This window comes from Polypterus senegalus, chromosome 3 (assembly GCF_016835505.1).
Source record: "Polypterus senegalus isolate Bchr_013 chromosome 3, ASM1683550v1, whole genome shotgun sequence".
In the NCBI taxonomy this organism is placed as follows: Eukaryota; Metazoa; Chordata; class Cladistia; order Polypteriformes; family Polypteridae; genus Polypterus; species Polypterus senegalus.
Genome location: NC_053156.1, coordinates 183,051,145 through 183,075,884, shown reverse-complemented (window position 1 = coordinate 183,075,884; position 24,740 = coordinate 183,051,145). Strand labels below are relative to the sequence as shown.

Here is a 24,740-nt window from a genome sequence, read left to right as displayed (position 1 = left end):
ATACAGAACTTTTTGCTGCACTGAAGGAGCTGCTTTTAATCTCATTGTAGATGCGTATAGTAACAATAAAAGGCATTCTATTCTAGAAACAATTTCATACTGTACTCACCCTTTATTTTGACATCTTTGGGCTGCAGTAAGGGAAAAGATATTTCCACACAATGTCCATCTTCGTTTCGATTGTGATCGCTACTTTTACCTTCTTCCTTCCTTAGCAATTATGTGTCTTGCTTGGATGGTCTTAATGAATTTTATATATATATATATATATATATATATATATAGGTAAATCACTGCAATGACGGAAATTACATCCACAAACACATGTATCTGGGCTCCGACTGATGCTACTAACGCTCTCGGTTGTTTGTTTACAATTGCGCAAGCGGATACACGCGGACCGCATCCGCTTCGTGAACGCAAGAAGTTGATCAGTAAATCAAAACAAAAAATTTCATTTTAAACTTCCCGATAATTTATTATAAATTTTATTAATAAAATCAACAACTAAAACACTTTTTTGAATAAATTCTTTATTTAATTTAAAGGTACCGCATGCAAAGTTACTTCTTCATCTGAAAGATGGCTCTGTGGTTTCGCCATTATTTACTTCCAGATTCATCAGCAAAACCGGCATTGCGCTGGAAATCTTGAATCTGAAACGATACTCGTTGTATAAACCGACCCCCAAACTCCAAGCCAAAAATCTAGGACAAAATTCTCGGCTTATATAACGGGATCTACGGTAGTTCTTTTGCCAATTGTACACTGTTATTGTCAAAGAAATACAAGTCTACAAATGGCTATTCTGATAATCTGTCATTTTGGCTCATTCTTAATAATTAAGTTTTGAGGAATCTGATTTATTTAAGGTTTTTAAATAATAAGGTCTGCTCACATTGCTGAGTTAGCATTTATTTGCAAGAGTTTAATACTTTTATCATGGTAGATTGACACCAGTTGTAAGGAAATCAGCAAGGTAATTTGTGCAAAGACAACACAATACCTACAGCAACCAAAGCAAAAGATTTTGATTTTGCATGGGTACAAATTATGCTATGGTGAATCTCTTTCAGGCAGCTTCAAATAGGTTCTGACAAACCACTAAACAACTCCGGTTAAGGTAAGAAGATATTGCTCAGGTTGTTCTCAGCAGGCATGGGAAATCACAGGACTTTGATATTTCCACTTAATGTAAAAATAAAAAGCAGCAGTTTGGGGAATTAATAAACCTGGGAGATAAAACTCCCAAGGTCCTGGAAGTACTATGTTCATTTCCGTGTCAGAGGTCACTGCAGTTATTTAAATGTTACATAACTTTCATATAATACAGTGACACCGTGAAGATACCCATTGTAAATATTTGTAGTCAAGAAAGTTTTGTGACAAACCCAACAGAGTAAGGGAAACTATGAAAAAAGAAGGATCAAACAGTTATAGCCAATGGTCTTTTTAATATAAATAACTATGGAGTGCTTTGATAACTCTGGCCAACAAGGATTTTGTCACAGAAAACCTTAGTGGTGTTTTATTTTTTTCATTCTGATTTTATAAAAATATTTCAATTTTTTCGAGTTATGTGTTTTTAGGCTATATACTTAGTATATAAACCACTATAAAGGTGTACAAGTATTTTTAAAGTTAAATTCAGGATTAAAATGCTTTTATTGTCATTTATGAACATAACTTTCCAGACTTTTTCTCAGGAACTCTTAGAGAGGTCAGCAGCAACATACCATGGAAAGTGGAGACCCAATATGCTTTCTGACTACTGCTGGACCCTTAAGAGTGATATTTCTGAGGCCAAGTACAGCAGAAAATTGTACAGTTATACTTTTTAGGTTAGATGCTCCTAGCATGTATATAGTTGTGCTTGAAAGTTTGTTAACCCTTTAGAATTTTCTGTATTTCTGTATAAATATGACCTAAAACATCATCAGATTTTCACTCAAGTCCTAAAAGTAGATAAAGATAAACCAGTTAAACAAATGAGACAAAAATATTATACTTGGTCATTTAGTTATTGAGGAAAATGATCAAATATTGCATATTTGTGAGTGGCAAAAGTATGTGACCCTCTAGGATTAGCAGTTAGTTTGAAGGTGAAATTAGAGAGTCAGGTGTTTTCAATCAATGGGATGACAATCAGGTGTGAGTAGGCACCCTGTGTTATTTAAAGAACAGGGATCTATCAAAGTCTGGTCTTCACAACACATTTTTGTGGAAGTGTATCATGGCACGAACAAAGGAGATTTCAGAGGACCTCAGAAAAAGAGTTGTTGATGCTCATCAGGCTGGAAAAGGTTACAAAACCATCTCTAAAGAGTTTGGACTCCACCAATCCACAGTCAGACAGATTGTGTACAAATGGAGAAAATTCAAGACCATTGTTACCCTCCCCAGGAGTGGTCGACCACTAAAGATCACTCCAAGAGCAAGGCGTATAATAGTCGGTGAGGTTACAAAGGACCCCTGGGTAACTTCTAAGCAACTGAAGGCCTCCCTCAAATTGGCTAATGTTCATGTTCATGAATCCATCATCAGGAGAACACTGAACAACAATGATGTGCAAAGGCAGGGTTGCAAGGAGAAAGAGACTGCTCTCCAAAAAAAAAAAAATGCTGGTCGTCTGCAGTTTGCTAAAGATCACGTGGACAAACCAGAAGGCTATTGGATAAATGTTTTGTGAACGGATGAGACCAAAATAGAACTTTTTGGTTTAATTGAAAAGTGTTATGTTTGGAGAATGTGAAACATGGTGGTGGTAGTATCATGGTTTGGGCCTGTTTTGTTGGATCTAAGCCAGGAAGGCTTGCCTTCATTGATGGAACAATAAATTCTGAGTTATATCAGAGAATTCTAAAGGAAACTGTCAGGATATCTGTCCATGAACTGAATCTCAAGAGAAGGTGGGTCAAGCAGCAAGACAATGACCCTAAACACACAAGTTGTTCTACCAAAGAATGGTAAAAGAAGAATAAAGTTAATGGTTTGGAATGGCCAAGTCAAAGTCCTGACTTTAATCCAATCGAAATGTTGTGGAAGGACTTGAAGCAAGCAGTTAATGTGAGGAAAACCATCAACATCTCAGAGTTGAAGCTGGGTGTGCAAGAATGATCAAAAGTTACCGGAAACGTTTATTTTCAGTTATTGCTGCAAATGGGGGGATGGGGGGGATGTCACACCAGATGCTGAAAGCAAAAGTTCACATCCCTTTGCCACTCACAAATATGTAATATTCGATCATTTTCCTGAATAAATAAATGACCAAGTATAATATTTTTATCTCATTTGTTTTACTGGTTTCTCTTTATCTAGAGAATTATCTATCTATTATTTTAGGACTTCAATGAAAATCTGATGATGTTTCAGGTTATATTTATGCAGAAATATAGAAAATTCTAAAGCGTTCACAAACTTTCAAGCACCACTGTATATAGTGTAACAGATACTTCTTGTAAATATTAAATGTGTGTCACTGAAAAATCTTGCATGATAGAGAAAGTCTGATTACATACAAATTACAAATTTAGCATGAAAAATGCCGAAAGATTCATTTAAACTGATCCATGGTTTGCTACCCAGTGTTTCTGTTTGGAACGGTCTTATTTGAAGTATGGGAAGCATTCTGAAAATTGGCAGTCACTTTATAAAATCGTTATTAAATTGTTGTTAAAAAGTCAATGTATAATAATGTGCTGGTGGAATTAAAAAAAAGAATTGTCCAAATAGAAGTTTACAAATTCCCCTAGGGAACAACTGCCCCACTGAAAAGTAGTACCTCGCATTGCTAGAATTAACAACATGTAAACAATGAAATGAACTAAATAATCAACAAGGTACCAGCAGTGCGCGACACAATGCCAATGTCAAAAGGTAGCAGAAATAGGAAAAAATAATGAATATAATTTTCCCCTTCATCTATTCTCATGACTTGCTTATAGACTGAAGGGTCAATGGGAACATTCAAATTAAAATAATTCAGTTTATTTCTATATAGAGCTCTTCACTGAGTGATGGGGCAGAGTGCTGGGACAAATTCTAAGGTAAAATGCAAATACAAACTTGATCAGTTACTAATTATATAATAACTATATATAAAGACGCAGATTAGTTTAAACAGTCAAGAAACAAAGTAGTTTGAAACTGATTAATAAAAATAGAGCCCATTGAAACCTGTCCATTGGAGTTGGTGATTTTCCTGGTAGCAACATAAGAACTAACTCTGGAAAGTATGACAAGTCCATTATGAAAGAAATTAAAGCTCCCTGGAAGAGCCTCAAGTGAACCAAGAAAGAACATATAAAATCCACACAAAAGCAATGACCAAACAGTCCAATGTACAACAAAGCTGCCCATTCAATACTACTAAAATTCATGGACACACACAAGTTAAACATTTACTTTAACAAAACTCTCAAAACTCACCTGAGTTCAGGATAGACATTTTCGAGATACCATTTAAATGGTTTGCAGCCAAGCCTCTTCTTCATTTCTAGCCTACTTTGAATACTGAAATACAAAGATTTAAAATATAATTCTCTCTAAACTACCATGTCAAACAAATTCATGTGAAATGACTTAATACTTACTTGCCATAAGGAACATTTCGTGCTGATGGGACAGCTGCATAGTAAAAATTTTTGAATTCATCCATCCAAACTTCAGCTGCCCTTCGTGTATTTCTTTGGGAAAGAAAAGAAAAAGAAATCTATATTGTCATGATACTACATATTTAAATGTTGAAGAGGGAGGGATTGAAGGAAGGAAAGAAAGATATTGATTTAAAAAGACTACAAAACTATTGTAAACTGTAGCAAATCAGTTGTGTTCCTGAGGTTTACCTTTAGAAATAAAAATACATTCCCATGGAAATGTCACAAAGGCTACAGATACTGATTGTTACTTTCTCGTATATGGAAGTATAGGGAAAGTATTGTAATCGACCAAAGATTCTTCAAAATTTCAACACTTTAGACCACCCTGACTTTCTCGTATACGAAGAAAAGGGAAAGTATTGGAATCCTCCAAAAAATTCCATTTCGATATTTTGTTGAATCTCGACATCTTAGATATTCCGAGTCTGAAAATACTATTTTTGGAATTATGTCTGTGTGTTTGTGTGTATATGTAACCACGATAACTTGAGTACGCTTTCACTTAGGTCAACCAAATTTTACATATAAGTATTAGGTACAAAACATAGATTTCTAACAACATTTGAGCTATTTCCGTTACCCAGAAATGGTACATTACCTTTTATTCATGCAGCTGCAGAGTCCGATTTATTTAAATTTACTTTTATAATAATTGTTCTATATATTATTAATTTGATTTTTCGTTAATGGTTCTTTAATGTACATAATATAAAAATATCTTGCGGTTTACTCCTCAAATATTCATCCCCATATCTGAGTATACGAGAAAGTGTAGGGGAGATCACTCATGATTTTTAATTACTATAACAAACGGTTTCAATTACTGTTATTAAGACATTCCTATTTTCTTACTCTTCTGAGTTTTCTTCAGTAGTTGCCTTGTGCAGCGGTACAGATAATGGTACTTAGGGAATTTATTATACTGCACATTAATTCCTATTAGCGCACAGCACAAAGCATGTAGACAGGTAAATTTGATCTCACATAACACAAAACTAGCATTGCCATTCTACATGGCAGCCTTATAAATTTAAGAATTTAGCATCAACAATACTAAGAATCTGTAGGATTTAACAAAAGTAAAAAAACACTGAATCAATAGTAAACATTTTTTATGGTCTTACTTGGAATATTATCTGTAGTACTAGAGTGTTGTACCGTGTTAGCCATTATGAATGTAGAGAAAAGCCAAGCAAAAGGACACCTTTTATTTAGTTAGCCAATAAAAAGGTGTCATTTTGTTTGGAATATTATCAGAATTTAATTCATATCTATGCTTGTTTCTGGTTTAAAATGTAAATACAATACTTTCTTGAATGATTAATCTGTTCAATACTTTAAATTCCCTTTTTAAAATAGTGTCTTAAGAAAGTATTCAGACCCTTTTACTTTTAGCACAATATGTTGCAGCATTACGTTAAAATAATTTAAATTGATTCCCTCAAACATTACTCAGTACCCCAGAACGACAAAGTAATAAAAACATTTTATAAACCTTTGCAAATTTATTAAAAATAAAATACTGAAATATCACACTGACACAAGTATTCAGACCCTATGCTATGGCAATTGAAAGTTTGCTCCGGTGCATCCCATCCTTCGTTGAGATATATGGAGTCCACCAAAAGTCAATTAAATTCACTGCACAAGAATAGTTAAGGGATACAACTGTGAATAGAAGGTCCCACATTTTAGCGCAAAAAAAAGAAGAAAAAAAAAAAAAAGTAATGATGTTGAAGGAATTGCCTACAGAGTTTATATGCAAGGTTGTGTCGAGGCACAGATCTGGGAAATGCTACCAATAATTTCTGTATGACTGAAGGATTCTAAGAGCACAGTGGGCTCTGTAATTTCTAAACCGAAGAAGTTTGAAACAACCACTGCTCTTCATAGAGCTGGCTGCCTGGCCAAACTAAGCAATTAGGGGAGAAGGGTAAGAGAGATGACGAAGAAACGATGAACAGGTAGCTTTGAGAAGAATCCTACCTGCGCACATTATATTACAAGCCACCTTCTAAAGCCATATTGAATGCATGTTTGATTGTGAAAATGTCCACTTGTCAATTATGACTAAAACATTAAAAAAAAAGGTTTCTTTTTTAACAATGTGTGTACATGAAATGCAAGCGTTTCAAATAACGATATAGTATTTATAAAAGGTGTCATTTGGCTTGACTTCTCACTCTATACAACTCCAAACAACTGACACACAGGTAAACAGACTTGAGCTGAGAAAACTGTGCGCCGGTGCGGGATGTGATAGTAGGCTGCTTGCTGCTTAGCCACAAATTTAGAAGACAAAAGACGTGACGGAGAGGTGTGAAGCGTTTCAAGGTTGGACAGATCTACGAGTTTTTTCAGAGGCTCTGGTAATTCTAGTGTTAACCTTACTTTCTTCTTGAATTTGTAAAAACGTACTAGGCTATCTTGCTGCTAGGACCACAGATCAGAGTCTGTTCCCAGTTTACCAACCTGAATATCTTAGCAATGGCAAACCATCTTGATGCTACAACCACAGTTCACAGTTTTCTTCCATTTAACCACAACTGCAACTATTGAAACTAAACAAGCATAGAGTAATTTACTACTGTACTCTACTCTGTTAGGCCCTTGAGCAAGTCCCTTAACCTGCAATTGCTTTGTCCTGTTAGTCTGCATCCAGTCCTACAAGCAGGTCGTCCAACTTATAGGGAAAACTTGGGGGTTGGTGACAGGATTGGCACTCCAGCCGCCATAAAATCCTCATGCTGTTTCAGTATGGTGCTGAAGTGTCACCCACTGCACTTAGGTCCAAGACCAGGTGGTTCGTTGTGTTGTAGGTGCAGCAATGCACTATCAACGCATGAACCCCTCACCCCTCCTTGAAAAACCTTGATTAATATCCTAACCTCTCATCCTACAGAACCTACTGACCTCTTTAAACTGATCTGGCTTAGTGAATCCTGCAGAACTCTAGTTAGTACCTCAATCTCTTATTCTATAGAACCTCCAGTCGCCATGTGACTACTACAGTCAGCAAATGCAAGCTGACTTCAATGAGATAACAAACAAACCTTATTTTAATCAAAATTCATGTTTATTTGCAGAGACCACCAGGCATATTATACAGTAAGAGTTTAAATAGAAGAAAACATTCAACCTGAATGGTTCAAGTTAATGTACATACAGCAAGCTTAGCATCAGATAGTCTGGCTTGAACAGTTACAGAGTTCACAGTCCTTTAAGCCAATGAAGATGCCCATATACATAGAGACTTTGTTTCTTAATCTAGCTAAGATGTTCCTTTAAAGTGCACACCATAGTTCTGCTCTTTTCCTCTTTGGCAATCTATTGCAGGAGGCCAGTGTGACAATGATGTCAAAGAAGATGCTTCCAATTTTACACAGTGCCATGTTGGCTAATCCGCAAAAATTAGCAATAGTCACATCAGCTGAAACTGGACAACTGACAATTTCCAATGATCTTGTTAACTGTCAGTTAAGATACTCATAGATAAACACAAGAAAATGTTGACTAAAGGCCCCAAGCACTTATTTCATACATTCTTACAAGCACACACAATCGGAAGAATTTATCGGAGCTTAAAGCTTAGACAATAATACTTATAACACCATATTAGTATATACTTTTACATTTTTATACATCCTATAAACCTATTCATCTTGAAAAACACTCATTTCTTCTCTGCTTATTAGCCGAACCAGCATCTGCAGCAAAAAAAAAATATATATATTTTTGCTATATTAATCAAAGAAATTCTAGCCCTTACTTGTCTCTGAATGACTTAAGGGGACGGTGTCATTGATTTTAACCAGTACTGCTGGATCATTTACTATTATGGTAAATAAATTCCTGCACATATGACTGCCTGGTGTAAGCACACAAACATCATATCTTTCCATTAGAACATGCTTTCCAGTGTGTTTTTAATAAACACTGCCTAGACCATATACTTAAATTTATAGTTCGTGGATCTTGTATATACAGTACCATATCATCTGCATATAGAGACATTTTTTGTTCAAGCCCTTCTCTGATAATCCACTTTATCTCGCACCTGTCTGAGAAGTAACAATATATGTAATTTAGATTGTAATTTTTCGAAACGCACGATAAGAGTCCTAGGTTTAGAGGCATTTGATCACCGTATGCAGCAAACTGTTGTGTCTGATTTGAAGTCCTCTCCAATTATTTTCGAGAATAGTTCAGCTACGAATTTCACTGGGTTTGGACTTTCACGATTCTCAGTGAGACCTTCGACTCTAACGTTATTCCTTCTACATCCATTTTACAGTGCAGCAAGTCTGTCTCCGAGTACTTTGCATTTGAAATTTGCAGCTGTTCCTTTTCCATTAGAGATAGATGCCAGTTCTTCAGCTATTTCAATTTGAGTCGTAAACGTTTGCTTAACGTCTTCGAACTGAGCGCCAAGTACTTTAAGTTTCTTCTCAAACTTAGATGCATTTTCCTATATTTGTTCCTGGTCTTTAATATCCTGAAGCAGCTTCTCGTTTGTCTTAGTGTATGTCCTTTATTTCCTTCCTTATATCTTTTATTTCTTCCTTTAAATCTTTCTTTAAATCATTCTTGAGCTCCTTTATGTCTTGAGCGGTGGCCATTGTGGCAATTATTACCTTCAGTTTGGACAGATCATTTCGGTCTTCTCCCTACTGCGCGGGTGAAGAGGCAAGACCAGTTAAAGTCGATGTTCCCGGCTCACAAAGAGTAGATGACAATGTGGAAGGCAAGTCCATTTTCAGTTTCAATGAATCTTCTGGAATTGACGAGCTATCATGACCTCACTCACTAGCACATTCGCTACCACTTTTACTCTCGGCTGGAGACGATGTAGCAGCACCAGGTCCTGGGAAATCTGTGCTTTTGCCTGTCTGTTCCAGGTCAGCCTCTGAAAGGTCACACCTTGAGATTAGACTTGATGCGTGTCTAGGTTTAGATGAAGCTTTAGCTTTCTTTTTGTTTATTTCTGTGCCCCTTTCCTGACGCTCATGTTTATATATGCTTGCATATGCTGTAACAGAACCCCCTTGATTTGAGTAAATACAGGATACCTCGGGGTGATAAAAAATAAGAGAAAAAATTACACCGCTGCTAACCGAGTTCCGCTTCAGACGTCCATCTCCCGTAACGGACAAACTTATGACTATCTAGCTGATATGCTATTAATATACAGTGGAACCTCGGTTTACGAGTAACTTGGTTTACGAGTGTTTTGCAAGACGAGCAAAATTTTAATAAATTTTGACTTGATAAGCGGCGATGTCTTGCAATACGAGTAGTATGGGTACACTTTGTCTGCTGAGCGTTATGTGATCACAACTGAGCTGATGGTTCTTCTGTCTCCTTATCTCGCTCGCTCGCCCAGCACGTCTCTCTCTGTCTCTCCTTATCTCGCTCGACCAGCGCGTCTCTCTCTCTCTCTCTCTCTCCTTATCTCGCTCGCTTGCTCGTCCAGCGCGTCTCTCTCTCTCTCTCTCTCCTTATCCATCTCGCTCGCCCGCCCATCGCGTCTCTCTCTCTCTCTGGCAATCGTCTCCTATTCTCCGTCTGAGTCTGTGTGCCTCACTCATATAGTCAAAATCTGTTTACTACAGAATTGTGACTGTGTGTGTGCGCTGTGAAGTGCGAGTCCCCATCTTGCTCCCCAAAACACGAAGCGGAGTCTCAGTACTTTAACACCAGCTTTATTCAGCTTGAAACAGCAACAGCGCTGTTATTTATTGTACCGGGATGTTCCCCGTATGACCCATTGACGACAGGCGCTTATAGCATGTCTGCGATCTTTTTGGATGCGCTTATACGGCGAACTTCTACGGCTGGGAGACTGATTGCTTTGGGGCGCTCTTCGCGTGTTGTCCCGTTGGGTGGAATCCCACATGAGTTTAGAAACTCACACCAGCCATGATTCTTTATAAAGGTAAAGTGCAGGTTAATTTGTATTATGTATTTTACTTTATATTTTGTACTAGCAGAATACCCGTGCTTCGCAGCGGAGAAGTAGTGTGTTAAAGAAGTTATGAAAAAAGAAAAGCAAACATTTTAAAAAATAACGTAAGATGATTGTTAATGTAATTGTTTTGTCATTGATATGAGTGCTGTTGTCATATCTATCTATTTATATATATATCTATATATATATATATATAGCGAAATACCTGTGATTGGCAGCGGAGAAGTAAAAAGAAAAGGAAACATTTTAATAATAGCGTAACATGATTGACAATTTAATTGTTTTGTCATTGTCATGCTTTTGCTGGCATATATATATATATATATATATATATATATATATATATATATATACATATATATATATATATATATATATATATATATATATATATATATATATATATATATATATATATATATATATATATATATATATATATATATATATATATATATATATATATATATATATATATATATATATATATATATATATATATATATATATATATATATATATATATATATATATATATATATATATATATATACACATATATATATATATATATACATATATATACATACATATATATATATATATATACACATATATATATATATATATATATATATATATATATATATATATATATATATATATACATATATATATATATATATATACATATATATATATATATATATACATATATATATATATATATATATATATATATATATATATATATATATATATATATATATATATATATATATATATATATATATATATATATATATATATATATATACATATATATATATATATATATATATATATATATATATATATATATATATATATATATATATATATATATACACATGCTGCATATATACACACACACACATATATATACATACTGTATATACACATATACATATCTACATATATACTGTATATACACATATATATACAAATCTACATATATATCTACATATATATATATTAGGGGTGAAACTCGATTAAAAAAATTAATCCAATTAATTAGAGGCTATGTAAGAATTAATCTTGATTAATCAGATGTAATCATATTTACACGAATTTGCCCCAAATCGCAAATTTTTTTTTTTTTTTAATTTAAAAGGGTTTTAGTGGGCTTACAGAATCAAATAATAGACATGGACATGAATATTGTAAACTGAAGCTGTTTTAATTTCTGAAAAAAAAGCTTTTAAACTGCATTTGAATTCAAAACAGAAACAAAAATATCATCCCTGGTAGTTTAAGTACTTACAGCCTGCTATTTTTAGTTTAAGTACTTTAAGTACATTTTCAGAATAGTATTGTCTTTAAATAATAATAACCAAAATTTCAACAGAAAGTGCAGTTTTTCTTCTTAAAAAAATAAGTCAGAAACATAAAAGGTAATTTGACCAACTTAATCTTTAAACTCTGAGTAACATTAGGCAAAATTATTTTGTACATTAGGCTAAAACAGTGTGATCATTGAACATTTTGTAATTAGATGTAATTAGAATTACTAACGGTCACGGAAGTCCAATGATCCCCAGTAAGAGCCACAAAGTCCGCTTTCTGTAATGCATCTAATTTTGCTTGCTTTTCAGTGTGCACAAAACCATGCTTTTATCAAGGCTTCGCTCGGGTAGTCGAAATGATCAGTCGTAGGAACGCACTTTATTCCAACTCTAACATTTTTGTAGCTGTGATGTGTGCATCAGTGTAGTGTAATGGATGTACCAGGAAATCATGCATTGACAAAAGTTCCCGTTTGCTTGGAATTGAAAGTGTGATTAAATGCGTTATTTTTAACGCTGCTATGGAGTACATGCATCAAGCTTCTCAGCTGTGCTTGTGCTAAGAAAGGGAAACATTTTAAAATAACGTAATGATTCTGCGTTAACCGAATATTTTTTCATACGTCCCAAACCAAGGAGATGCGAAGGTAAATCTACTTTTTTTAAATTAAGCTTTGTTTCAGATAAGTACATTACAGAAGAAATGAAACAATATGAGAACTTGCAATTATGAAACACATTTTCTTACTTTTTACATATTTTACTACTTAAAGTATATTTTTTGACGTAATTTTATTTATTTTAGCGTTTTTATTGTCACTGAAAAATAACACTACTGAATTTTATTTTGTTAATAAAAAATGAACAGGTAACAAATTATGGTCTATAATTACGGTCTGGCATCCTCCAGCCGTTTTAACTATACAAACACTAAAGTTAACCTCAAAGATACTGTGCTGTTCCTCTGGTATCCTCCAGCCATTTTTACTTGGGAGGGTAAGGTGGCCAAAAATGTTAACAGCATACTTTATTTATAGCCTATTTTTGCAACTGAAAATGTAGACACTGGAAAAGATATTTACCTGTTTCAAGTAGGCTGCTATAAAGAACACATTCTCATGAAGCATCCCTGCCCTGCATTAGTTACAGCCACTTTTAATCACCCATGAAAATGCAAACTGTCAAAATTAATATGCTTTTTATATTTATATTAGAAGAGTAGAAAAATCTAGACATGAACAGGCCATTCAGCCTAACAAAGCTCACCATTCCTATCCATTTAATCCTTCTAAAATAACATCAAGTATAGATTTAAAAGTCCTTACCAAGTCTTACTGTCTAACACACTACTTGGTAGTATATTCGATGTGTCTGGGGTTCTCTGTATAAAGAAAACCTTTTTAATGTTTCTGCGAAATTTACTTTCAACAATTTTTCAATTGTGTCACCATTATCTTGATGAACTCATTTTGAAATAACAGACTCAGTCCAAAGTAATAATTCCCTTCATAATTTTAAACACTTCAATCATGTTACCTCTTAGGGCTTGGTTATACTTCATGCTCAGAATGCGTAAGTGTACGCATCATGGCTGCCATGCGTTACCAGCGTGCATTTGACCCATCCTCTGAGTACTTTAACAGAAATGAACACCACATGTGCGCGATTTGCAGTACCAACAAAAAGGGGTGCAGTGTGATAAAAGTTGGAATGTGACGTCAGAGTCTCTGTTTACTATCTACATGTGACAGAAAGCCGCCCTGAGGATCCTCTGGGATCGATGTGCATGCTTCAATGTTTAATGAATGGTTCGATGTGGTGAAGCAAAATACCGACATGCAAATGCATCCGTGGTGTTTTATATTCAAGTATCGCATATTCCCTACGTAATGACACCATACATTTTAAAAGTCTCACATACCTGATATTCTGATTTATGATATTCCAACTCTCTACACATTTAGAATCCTTAGATTTATACTTGATATCAAAGTCATGATTCAATGCATTAAAGCATGTACGTTACATTTTACAGATAAATCATTAACTATATTTAAATAATGAAAACTGTTAATATTTACACATATGGGGGCAGTATGGTGGCATAGCGGCAGTGCTGCTGTCTTGCAGGGAGTCACGTCACTGGTGTTCCTTGCCTGGAGTTTGAATGTTTTTCTGGTGGGTTTCCACAGTGTGCTCTGGTTTCCTTCCAAAGATATGCAGATGTGGGGATTTAATGATGCTAAAATGATGCTAGTGTATATGAGTGCTTGTATTCACCTTGTGATGAGCTGATGCCACATCATGTTTCTGCCTCATGCCCAATGCTAGCTGGAATCGGCACATCCCTGGATCGATGAATTTAATCATTAAACATCCACCATTTTCAGAGATATTCTGGCAAGGTATCCTCAGAATGTAATGGGTGTTTCAGGTTCACAAAACAGTGAAGCCAAACCTGTTTATACTGTGATGACACCTCGCACTGCCACCTGGTGGAATCTTCCAAATTTACGTAAACTACACGTGCAAGTATAAACAGTACAACTGGAGCATGCATTGCGTCATGTGAAGTATAAACTTGGCCTTAACCTTCTTTTGCTTAAACTGAAAAGGCTCAGCACTTTTTAGCACTGGAGTCAGCCTAGTAGCTTTTCTCTGGACCTTTTCTAGCGCTCCTATGTCCTTTTTGTAACCTGGAGACCAAAACTACACACAGTACTCCAAATGAGGCCTCACCAGTGCGTTATAAATATTGAGCATAACCTCCTTGGACTTGTACTCTACAAATCATGCTCTATAACCTAACAACATTGTTAGCTTTCTTAAAAATTTCTGTCTGGCAGTTGACAGTGTTGAGTCCAACTCCTAAATTCTTCTCATAAGGTGTACTTTCAATTTTCAGACCTTCCATTGTGCATTCAAACCTAACATTTTTACTTCTTATATGTAATACTATACCTTACACTTACTTAGATTAAATTTCATCTGCCACAAACCCAAGCCTGTATGTTGTCCAAGTCCCTCTATAATGAATTATAGATTATCTGCCAATTCACCTAGCTTGGTATCATCCATAAACTTAACCATATTGTTACTTATACTCTACTCTATCCAAATCATTTCTATATATTAAATATAGCAGTGTCCTTAGCACTGACTCCTGAGGGACACCGCTGTTAACATTAGTTAATTCTGATAGGGCTCCTCGCACCATAAACCTCTGCTTCCTGTGTCTGAGCCAGTTCTGCACTCATCTGCACAGTACACCCTGAACTCCCATTTCTTTCAGTTTGATGCCCAACCTCCTATTTGACACCTGTCACACACACATGTGCTTGAGAGGCAGTCAATGGGCTTGACTAAATGTGGTATGCCAGATCAGGGGTTAACAGAGTGCACTAGCACATTTTCTGTTTCCTCTGCAAATCCTCATAAGGGATGTCTGCCTAATTGTAATCCAATTCCTGAAACAGAATCTACTTCCGGTTCCAATTCCCACCCTGCTCCTGACCCCACTTCCGCCTACAGCTCCAAGGACACAACTCTTCCTTCTCTCTGTCTTTAAAGACAGCCACTTTTTCATTTGTTAAGTTAGTCCCATACTGGACTCAGTCTCAAGTGACTATTCAGACATGTATAATAATTTGCTTGCTACTGAGAATATTATGGGGTGAAACACCAAACCATTTTTGGCTCTCTATTGCTCTTTTCTCACATACCTTACCAAATGTTTTTTTGAAAGTCCAGATAAATATCATATGCTCCAATCTGATCATTTCCTTTTGTTGCTTCCTCATTGAATTCCAGCATGTTGGTAAAACACGACCTCCCTCTTCTGAACTCATGCTAACTGTTCAGTAAAACTCTTGTTCTTGCCATGTGTTGCTTAATCTTATCTTTAATAATTTCTTCCATTAATTTACCCGTGATCCACTTTATGCTTACTGGCCTATAGTTAGTTGGATCTGCCCAGTCACCTTTTTTATATAAAAAGGATATTTGTCATTTTCCAGTTCTTTGTAATTTCCCCATTGCACAGTGACATCCTAAAAATATGCATCAAATGTTTATATATGTACTCTATCCTGCTGCAGAAGTCGAGGGTAAATATTACCTTGTCCTGGTGATTTGTTTGATTTCAGCCTATTTAATCTAAGGAGTACTTCTCCCTCTTCAACTTACAAATCACTCAGTACCTCCTTAATAATCCCTTTTATTAATGGGAGGGTATCCACTTCCTCACATGTGACGCGATTTACTGTCTTACACCCCAAAACAAGAGGCTGAATCTCATTACTTTAGCAAAACCAGCTTTATTCAGCTAGAACAGGAGCACCAGGGTTATTTATTGCAGTGGGAGCTACCACTCTCCTATACACAGACACAGGAAACAGGCATAGTCAGGGCCAGGTCAGTGGCTAAGTTATACTGTTCCCTGCATTTATAATGTCTCTTGCATCACCCACTGGCAACAGGTGTGTATAACACAATCTTGATTTTCTGTCCCCCCTGGCCATTGAACCTTACTCTTATTCGATGTTAATTAATGTTGATTTATTTTGTTTTATAATTGTGTCTTTCATTTTTCTATTCTTTAATATTTAAAGCACTTTGAGCTACTGTTTGTATGAAAATGTGCTATATAAATAAATGTTGTTGTTGTTGATCAGCTTGTAGTTGTTTCCGCGGTGCTCTGCCACTCTGCTGTGAACCTGTGTTTGCCTCAGCAATGGACAAGCAGTCCTCCACAGATGCGCCAGGCAAGCTTCAGCATGCCATCCCATTGGGAGGGGGTCCTAAAAAAGTTCAGAAACCTCACAGTACCATGTGACACGTGAGTCATTGTCTTACACTCCAAAACACAAGGCTGAATCACATGGTATCAGAAGTGGGGTCTTGCACCAATGGAATCCCAAGAGGCATATGATATCCCGATACCAGCAGAACAAAATGAGGCCCAGGGATGTGCTGCTGAAGATAGCTCCCGCGGACGACCCAGAGTGTTTCCTGTTTTGCTTCAAATGCACAGCTGGAGTGACCACTTCTTTCAACCACTCCCGAGTGTTGGCCAAACACCCATTCCAGGCGCTCTCCTCCCAGCTGCCTGCCATACCCAGCGAGGCCGCTCTCTCTCACTCGCTTGCTCCTGCACTGGCTCTCAGTGCCTTCTGCCTTCTTCCCTTAACCTCTGTCCATCTCTCTTCTTCACTCTGCACTTGTGCTCCAACTATTTATAATGGGGATGTGGCACAGAAGTGGACACACCTGTGCATTTCAGTGCAAAACTGCCCACGCAAGTATCGTTCCCGAGAACCCCTATGGTCACACTACCACGCCTCCTCCTTAAGCCGTGAGTGCGGTGATTATTTATTTAAAGAACAGGCCATTTACTTAGAGCCATGGAATCGCTATATCACAGCTTAGTGGACCTGATTCAAAGCTGGCCAATGATGGAGACACTTTGAAGCTCATTGTGGAGAAGCTCGCTTATTGATGCAGTCCTGTCAGGGACAGAAAAAAACTTTTGTGATGAAATGCTAAAAAACGACGTCAACTTGCTACTGGATCTGACCCGCAGACTAGAGGCTGCACAAACCACTTGGAAACAACAGGGCTACCCAGACTTGACCCTGACTTCGATCCAGCCAGCATAGACCTTGGGGGTCGCCAGATGCCATAGTGGGAACACCATAGTGCGGACTAAATGCAGCTGCTTTCGATGTGATTAACTGGGACATCTGACTCAGGAGTGCTACCTCCCAACTGTGCAAACAATGGCTATTGGTCTAGCCCAGGTATGCAGCTCACCAGTTTTCCCCAATTAGTTAAAAGAGAATAATTTTAAGGTCTCTATTATGTTGGGTGGACGGGAATTCTCTGCAATACTGGACTCTGGTAGCAACTTCTGCATAGCCCGCCGCGACATGTTAAAGAAGACCCCTTATAAGACCACAGACAAAGTGAACATCGGCGTCTATGGGGACATTAAAACATATGAGACTGTACTGCTCCCTCTGAAATCTGGGGAGAAGAACTTTAAGGTTTGGAATGCCATATCAGACACCTCACACCCTGGCCACTCTTAACTGGAAAAAGGAATGCCCTCTTCTCATGGATTTTTGCCACCTGCAGAGCACCTTCCCCTGTATTGGATAGAGAGGGGCTTGCAGCAGACAATGTCAGTCAAGGAACTGGGTTTGAAATTGAACTGGTGTTGTCCAGTGAGGTGGGGAATGAATTCTCAAGTGAAGACCTGGGAGAGCTGGCAGACTTTTCCATGTCACCACGGGCACCAACTGCCTCCCCAGACTGGACACTCAATACAGACCTGGACGAAAACAAAGCAGCAGTGGGAGGCAAGTGCGATTTCTGGATCAAACACAGTAGCAGTGGAAAGTGAGTGCGATGCTGCATTGAACGCAGAGGAAGCAGAGACTGCCATCCAGCTGGAGTTTGCTCGCCTGCAAAGAGCCAATAGCAACTTTTAGATTTTGCATTCAGACAAGCCCACGTCACAAATGATGCTTACTATCTGGAGAGAGAGGACCCGAATTTTAACACACCATATTTTTTACTTAAGGATGGTTTTCTGTATCGGGTGATTTCTGATTGCATGGGTGATGGACATATTGAGCACTTAGTAGTGAGAGAGCGTAGAGAGAAGGTTTTAAAAATTGCTCACTTTCATGTTTTGGGAGGTCATCTCGGCGGGGAAATGATAAGGGAATGCATTTCAAAACACTTTTATTGTGTGAATATGTGCCGGGATGTGGAGTAATTCTGTAAAGCCTCACAAAAAAATCTAGTTTAGAACATCTGATATTTCTGTCTGTATTTTTTAATTACCTTCTGATGCACCTCTCCTCCTCCTTAACTGTTTGTTTACTACTAAAATATCGAATATCTGCTATATTCTGCATATACATACATATATACACATATATACATACACATACATACATACATACATACATTATATACACATACATACATATACATACATATATATACATACATACAGGGTGGTCCAGATCTAATTATGCAGATCCAAATTGTCTGGATGACTGATTTATATGGGGACGCTTCCAGTTTGGCGCAAAGATGATTCTTCATGTCGTCGGTTCGCAAACTTCTCGATGATCTGGGATTTTTCGGTTATTTTCTATGTAATAAACTTAATATTTATTATCTCGGTATGTATCGCTCAGACGGACGGTTCTTCACTGGCAGTGGGGCACTGTCGCATGCGACAGGGGGTGGAGCCCAGCCGGGACGCCCGAGGGGACCGGAGGAGGGCTGGTGCCTCCTCCCGAACACGAGGGGGCGACCGCCCTGGTTTTGTTGGTGGCCTCGGGTAGGGGGCTTGGAAGCCTAACCCTGTAGGGGCCCGTGGCCACCGCCAGGCGGCGCCCTGGTGCCAAAAGAACCCTGGAGCCCAGCACTTCCGCCACACCCAGAAGTGCTAGGGGGAAGAAGAATGGGGACACCTGGAGGGCTTCCGGGTGCGCAGCCGGCACTTCTGCCACATGGGTAAGTGTCCATGGAGGAGTGCTGGGAAGCAGCTGGAGCCCATCCAGGTTGGTATAAAAGGAGCCGCCTCCCTGCATTCGAGAGCGGAAGTCGGGTGGAAAAGGACGGAGCTGGAGAGAGGACTGGAGGCGGCTAGAAGAAAGGCACAAAGGATTGTGAGGCCTGGACTTTGGGGGATCGGTGCTGGAGGCACTGGGACGTGCACGGACTTTATTGTAAATATTGTACAGAATAAACGTGTGTTGGGTGAATGATGTCCGTCTATCTGTGTCCCAGTCCTGTTCCACTATATATATATATATATATATATATATATAACTGCTCAAAAAATTAAAGGAACACTTTGAAAACACATCAGATCTCAATGGGAAAAAGAAATCCTCCTGGATATCTATACTGATATAGACTGGGTAATGTGTTAGGAACGAAAGGATGCCACATCATTTGATGGAAATGAAAATGATCAACCTACAGAGCCCTGAATTCAAAGACACCCCAAAAATCAGAGTGAAAAAATTATGTGGCAGGCTAGTCCATTTTGCCAAAATTTAATTGCAGCAACTCAAAATTGTACGCAAAACTTTGTATGGCCCCTGTGTTCTTGTATACATGCCTGAAAACATTGGTGCATGCTTCTAATGAGATGACAGAAGGTGTTGTGGGGGATCTCCTCCCAGATCTGGACCAGGGCATCACTGAGCTCCTGGACAGTCTGAGGTGCAACCTGGTGGCATTGGATGGACCAAAACATAATGTCCCAGAGGTGTTCTATTGGATTTAGGTCAGGAAAGTGTGGTGGCCAGTCAATGGTATCAATTCCTTCATCCTTTCAGAAACTGCTTGCTTACTCTCACCACATGAGGCCAGGAATTGTCGTGCACCAGGAGCCACTGTACCAGCATAGGGTATGACAATGGGTCCAAGGATTTCATCCTGATACCTAATGGCAGCCAAGCGGTCTGTCAAGCCTGTAGCGGTCTGTGTGACCCTCCATGGATATGCCTCCCCAGACAATCATTAACCCACCACCAAACTGCTCATGCTGAATGATGTTACAGGCAGCATAATGTTCTCCATGGCTTCTCCAGACCCTTTTATTTCTGTCACGTGCTCAGGGTGAACCTGCTCTCATCTGTAAAAAGCACAGGGCACCAGTGGTGCATCTGCCAATTCTGGTATTCTATGGCGAATGCCAATCGAGCTGCATGCTTCTGGGCAGTGAGCTCAGGGCCCATTAGAGGACATGGGGCCCTTGGGTCACCCTCATGAACTCTTTCTGGTTGTTTGGTCAGAGACACTCACACCAGTGGCCTGCTGGAGGTCATTTTGTAGGGCTCTGGCAGTGCTCATCCTGTTCCTCCTTGCCCAAAGGAGCAGATACTGGTCCTGCTGATGGGTTATGGACCTTCTATGGCCCTCTCCAGCTCTCCTAGAGTAACTGCTTGTCTCCTAGAATCTCCTCCATGCCCTTGAGACTGTGCAGGGAGTCACAGCAAACCTTCTGGCAGTGACACGTATTGATGTGCCATCCTGGAGAAGTTGGACTACCTGTGCAACCTCTGTAGGGTCCAGGTATCGCCTCATGCTACCAGTAGTGACACTGACTGTAGCCAAATGCAAAACTAGTGAAGAAACAGTCAGAAAAGATGAGGAGGGAAAAATGTCAGTGGCCTCCACCTGTTAAACCATTCCTGTTTTGGGGTCATCTCATTGTTGCCCTCTAGTGCATCTGTTGTTAATTTCATTAACACCACAGCAGCTGAAACTGATTAACAACCCCTCTGCTACTTAACTGACCAGATTAATATCCCATAAGTTTCATTGACTTTATGCTATACTCTGATTAAAAAGTGTTCCTTTAATTCTTTTGAGCAGTATATATATATATATATATATATAAATATAAATATAAACACACACACACACACATACCCCCTCCTTGAACCACCACCTTATCGTGGTGGAGGGGTTTGCAAGTCCCAGTGATCCTAGGAGCTGTGTTGCCCGGGGTAGGGTCACCCAAGGCAAACTGGTCCTAGGTGACGGATGAGACAAAGGGCAGTTCAGTAAACCTTCTATGAAGAACAAAAACTTTGGACGACGTTTTTCCTCGCCCAGATGCGGGTCACCAGGGCCCCTCTCCGGAGCCAGGCCTGGAGGTAGGGCTCAATGGGGAGCGCCTGCTGGCCGGGCCTCTACCCATGGGGCTCGGTCCCGGCCACAGCCTGAAGAGGCAACGTGGGTCCCCCTTCTCATGGGCTCACCACCTGTAGGAGAGGCCAAGGAGGTAGGGTGCAGTGTGAGTTGGGTGGTGGCTGAAGGTGGAGACCTTGGCGGTTTACCCCGGTGGATGAGAGGGTAGCCTCCCTCTGCCTTCGGGTGGGGGGACGGGTCCTAACTGTTGTTTGTGCGTATGTGCCGAACAGCAGTTTGGAGTACCCACCCTTTTTGCAGTCCCTGGACGGGGTGCTAGAGGGCATACCTTCTGGGGACTCCCTCATTCTGCTAGGAGTCTTTAATGCTCACGTGGGCAAGGACAGTGAGACCTTGAAGGGCGTGATTGGGAGGAATGCCGCCCCCCCAAAATGTAAACCCGAGCAGTTTTTTGTTATTGGACTTCTGTACTCGTCACGGACTGTCCATAACGAACACAATGTTCAAGCAAAAAGGGTGTTCATATGTGCACTTGGCACCAGGACACTTTGTGGTCGTGTCATCGGACTTGCGGCCACATGTCTTGGACACTCGGGTGAACAGAGGGGCGGAGCTGTCAACTGATCACCACCTGGTGGTGAGTTGGCTTTGATGGTGTTGAAAGATGCCGGTCAGGTCTGGTAGGCCCTGCTGGGAATGTCAGGCAGAGTCCCCTGTCAGACTCGTAGCTATAACTCCCACCTCTGTCAGAACTTTGACCGCATCCCGAGGGATGAGGGGGACATTGAATCCGATAGTAAACAGGATGATGTGAACAAAACGCGACTCAGCACAAACACAAAATAAAAAACATACTATTATGTAGCCCTGCTACACCGTGTCTACAACAATCTACATAAACACATTGTTGACTGGTGATCAAAAAGTCGCTGATCTGATCCTTAGACGCCTCCGTTTTTAGTAGTGAGCTGCTCTTATTCTTACTATAGAATAAAAACATACATTTCATTTGAGTCTGTAACAGCCGGTGAAAATGAATGGTACTTGTAGAGGTTAGCTTTTTTTTTTTTTATTGTTATTCTCTCAGCCGCGTTCACAATCCCAACTCAAACCCCAACCGCCGAATTTGACAATGCTGTTTTTTCAGACGCACTATAACAGAGGCAAACTCAAATCATGATGACTGTTCTACATCGGATCAAGAATACACTTTTGTCAGTTTTAGTCTCTCAGTCATGTTTATGCTCGCCCCGATGCGACACTGCTGTTTTCAAATAAAGATGTTCTATAGGAGAGGTAAACTCAGATAAGAACGAGGGTTCTACATCGGTGAAAGAGAACAGAAGCCCTCCCTGCAAGAAACGTTCACTCACATATAAGAACAATGCAGCTGTGCCAGGCATAAAGGTGAAAGATGGTACTGTTTGGATGCAGCAACAGGTTGGGCGTCATACTGCCAGTCAGTCTGCCCCACATCTGTCCTTCAACGAAACAGCACGGCTTACAGAGCTCGCCAAGGTATCGTGTAAAGTCCTGTTTGTGATTATGTTTTGTGATGGTCTTTATATGAAAACCATGTATATGTTACTTATATAAAAGCCAGATTGAATGTTATTTACATAAATTTATTTACTTATCTTCCTACAGTGTAAAGTCACAAGTAAACTGCAGAGCTTCCGCTGTTTGATCGACACGGGCATGTTTACAAAGTACATGTGTACTGAAGTGACTTTAGCTGCAGGTGGAAGTTCCACACAACTGTTGTTATGGTTCTGCCTTTGTCCAGAAACAGCTTCATAAGCTTAATGACCTTAGTCTTGGAAATTCTTTCTCCCTTGGGGTGACTGGGATCTTTACCTGAATAAGATCAAACACAGTAGTGTAGGGTGTGTACTTTTGAGGCCAGTTCCAATCAGGATACCCACAGGGTTGCATGGGAATTAAAGTCTGGACTTGCAGCGCTGTCAGGGTCCTTGGGTACTGTTAGAGGGCACTACCAAGAGAGGACAATAATTATCAGTTTCCACATAGCCTAGAAGTGCTCCCAACCTGAATTGCAGTTACACTGGAAGCAGACCCGGGTTTTGCTTGAAAAGAAGCGGGGAGGACCCAGGTTCAAACCATCAGTGTCTTGATTGCAAAGCAGCAGTTCTTACCCCCTGTACCAGCCAAGCAGGTACCTTTGAGATAGCCATGTTTCCACTGTGAAACATGAAAACACACATATGCACGCAAATGTCTACTTTGTATCGGTTGATATTTGGGTTTCAGTTTTCACACATTAACAGCAACATGTAAATTGAACAGTTTCTTTTTCTTTGGTTTTATTCTTGAATGAAAGCACACTTGTTTTGTTATACCTTTTGTAAATGTGTTTATTTGGTATTTGTACTTTAGTCTTCACATAATTATACACTTCACGTCAAAATTTTGTTGTTAGTACTATATTACTATTTTGTGATGTGCGACTCCCTGCCTTGCATCCCAAAACACGAGGCTGAGTCTCAGTACTTTAGCAAAACCAGCTTTATTTAGCTTCAAACAGGAACAGCACGGTTATTTATTGCAGCGGGATCTACCACTCTCCTATTCAGACACAGCAATCAGGCAGGGTTGTGGCCAGGTTAATGGCCAAGTAACATTGTTCCCTGCATTTAAAATGTTCCTCGCATCATCCATCAACGACGGTGCTTATAGCATGATTGCGGTCGCTCAGATTTGCTTTTGAGACGAGCCACTGCAGTGCTGGGAGTCTGCGATTGCCCTGACAAATAAACTGTTTTCCACAAATACGGCGATCATGCTTCGAGAAGCTCTTTGGGGTGTAGTCCCGTTGGGGGAGTCCCAGAAGAGTTTAGAAACCTTACATCTCCCTCCTCAGCTTAGTCCACACCGGTGTGGGCAAAGTGACCGCCCGAGCCTGGCTCGGCTAGGCGGGAGAGAATGTCAGCATTGATGCGAGTAGTCCCGAGACGGTGGCGAACATCAAAAGCAAAAACCAGCAAACTTATAGACCATTGAGTGAGCCAGGTGTTTGTATCCTTCTGTTTGTACAATGATTGTAGCGGGGCTTTGTCAGTCACCAGGGTAAACCGTTGTCCC

The 24,740-nt window shown here is 39.2% G+C and overlaps 1 protein-coding gene across 1 annotated transcript in view; it reads right to left on the bottom strand.

The window, feature by feature from the left end:
• Positions 1 to 24,740, bottom strand: part of galnt2 (UDP-N-acetyl-alpha-D-galactosamine:polypeptide N-acetylgalactosaminyltransferase 2) — a 296,051-nt gene that overhangs the window by 38,569 nt on the left and 232,742 nt on the right. The window contains exons 12-13 of the mRNA XM_039748294.1: positions 4,593 to 4,685; positions 4,429 to 4,512 (exon numbers count right to left, since the gene is read on the bottom strand). Coding sequence (XP_039604228.1) covers positions 4,429 to 4,512; positions 4,593 to 4,685 — 177 coding nt within the window. The remainder of the gene's footprint in view (positions 1 to 4,428; positions 4,513 to 4,592; positions 4,686 to 24,740) is intronic.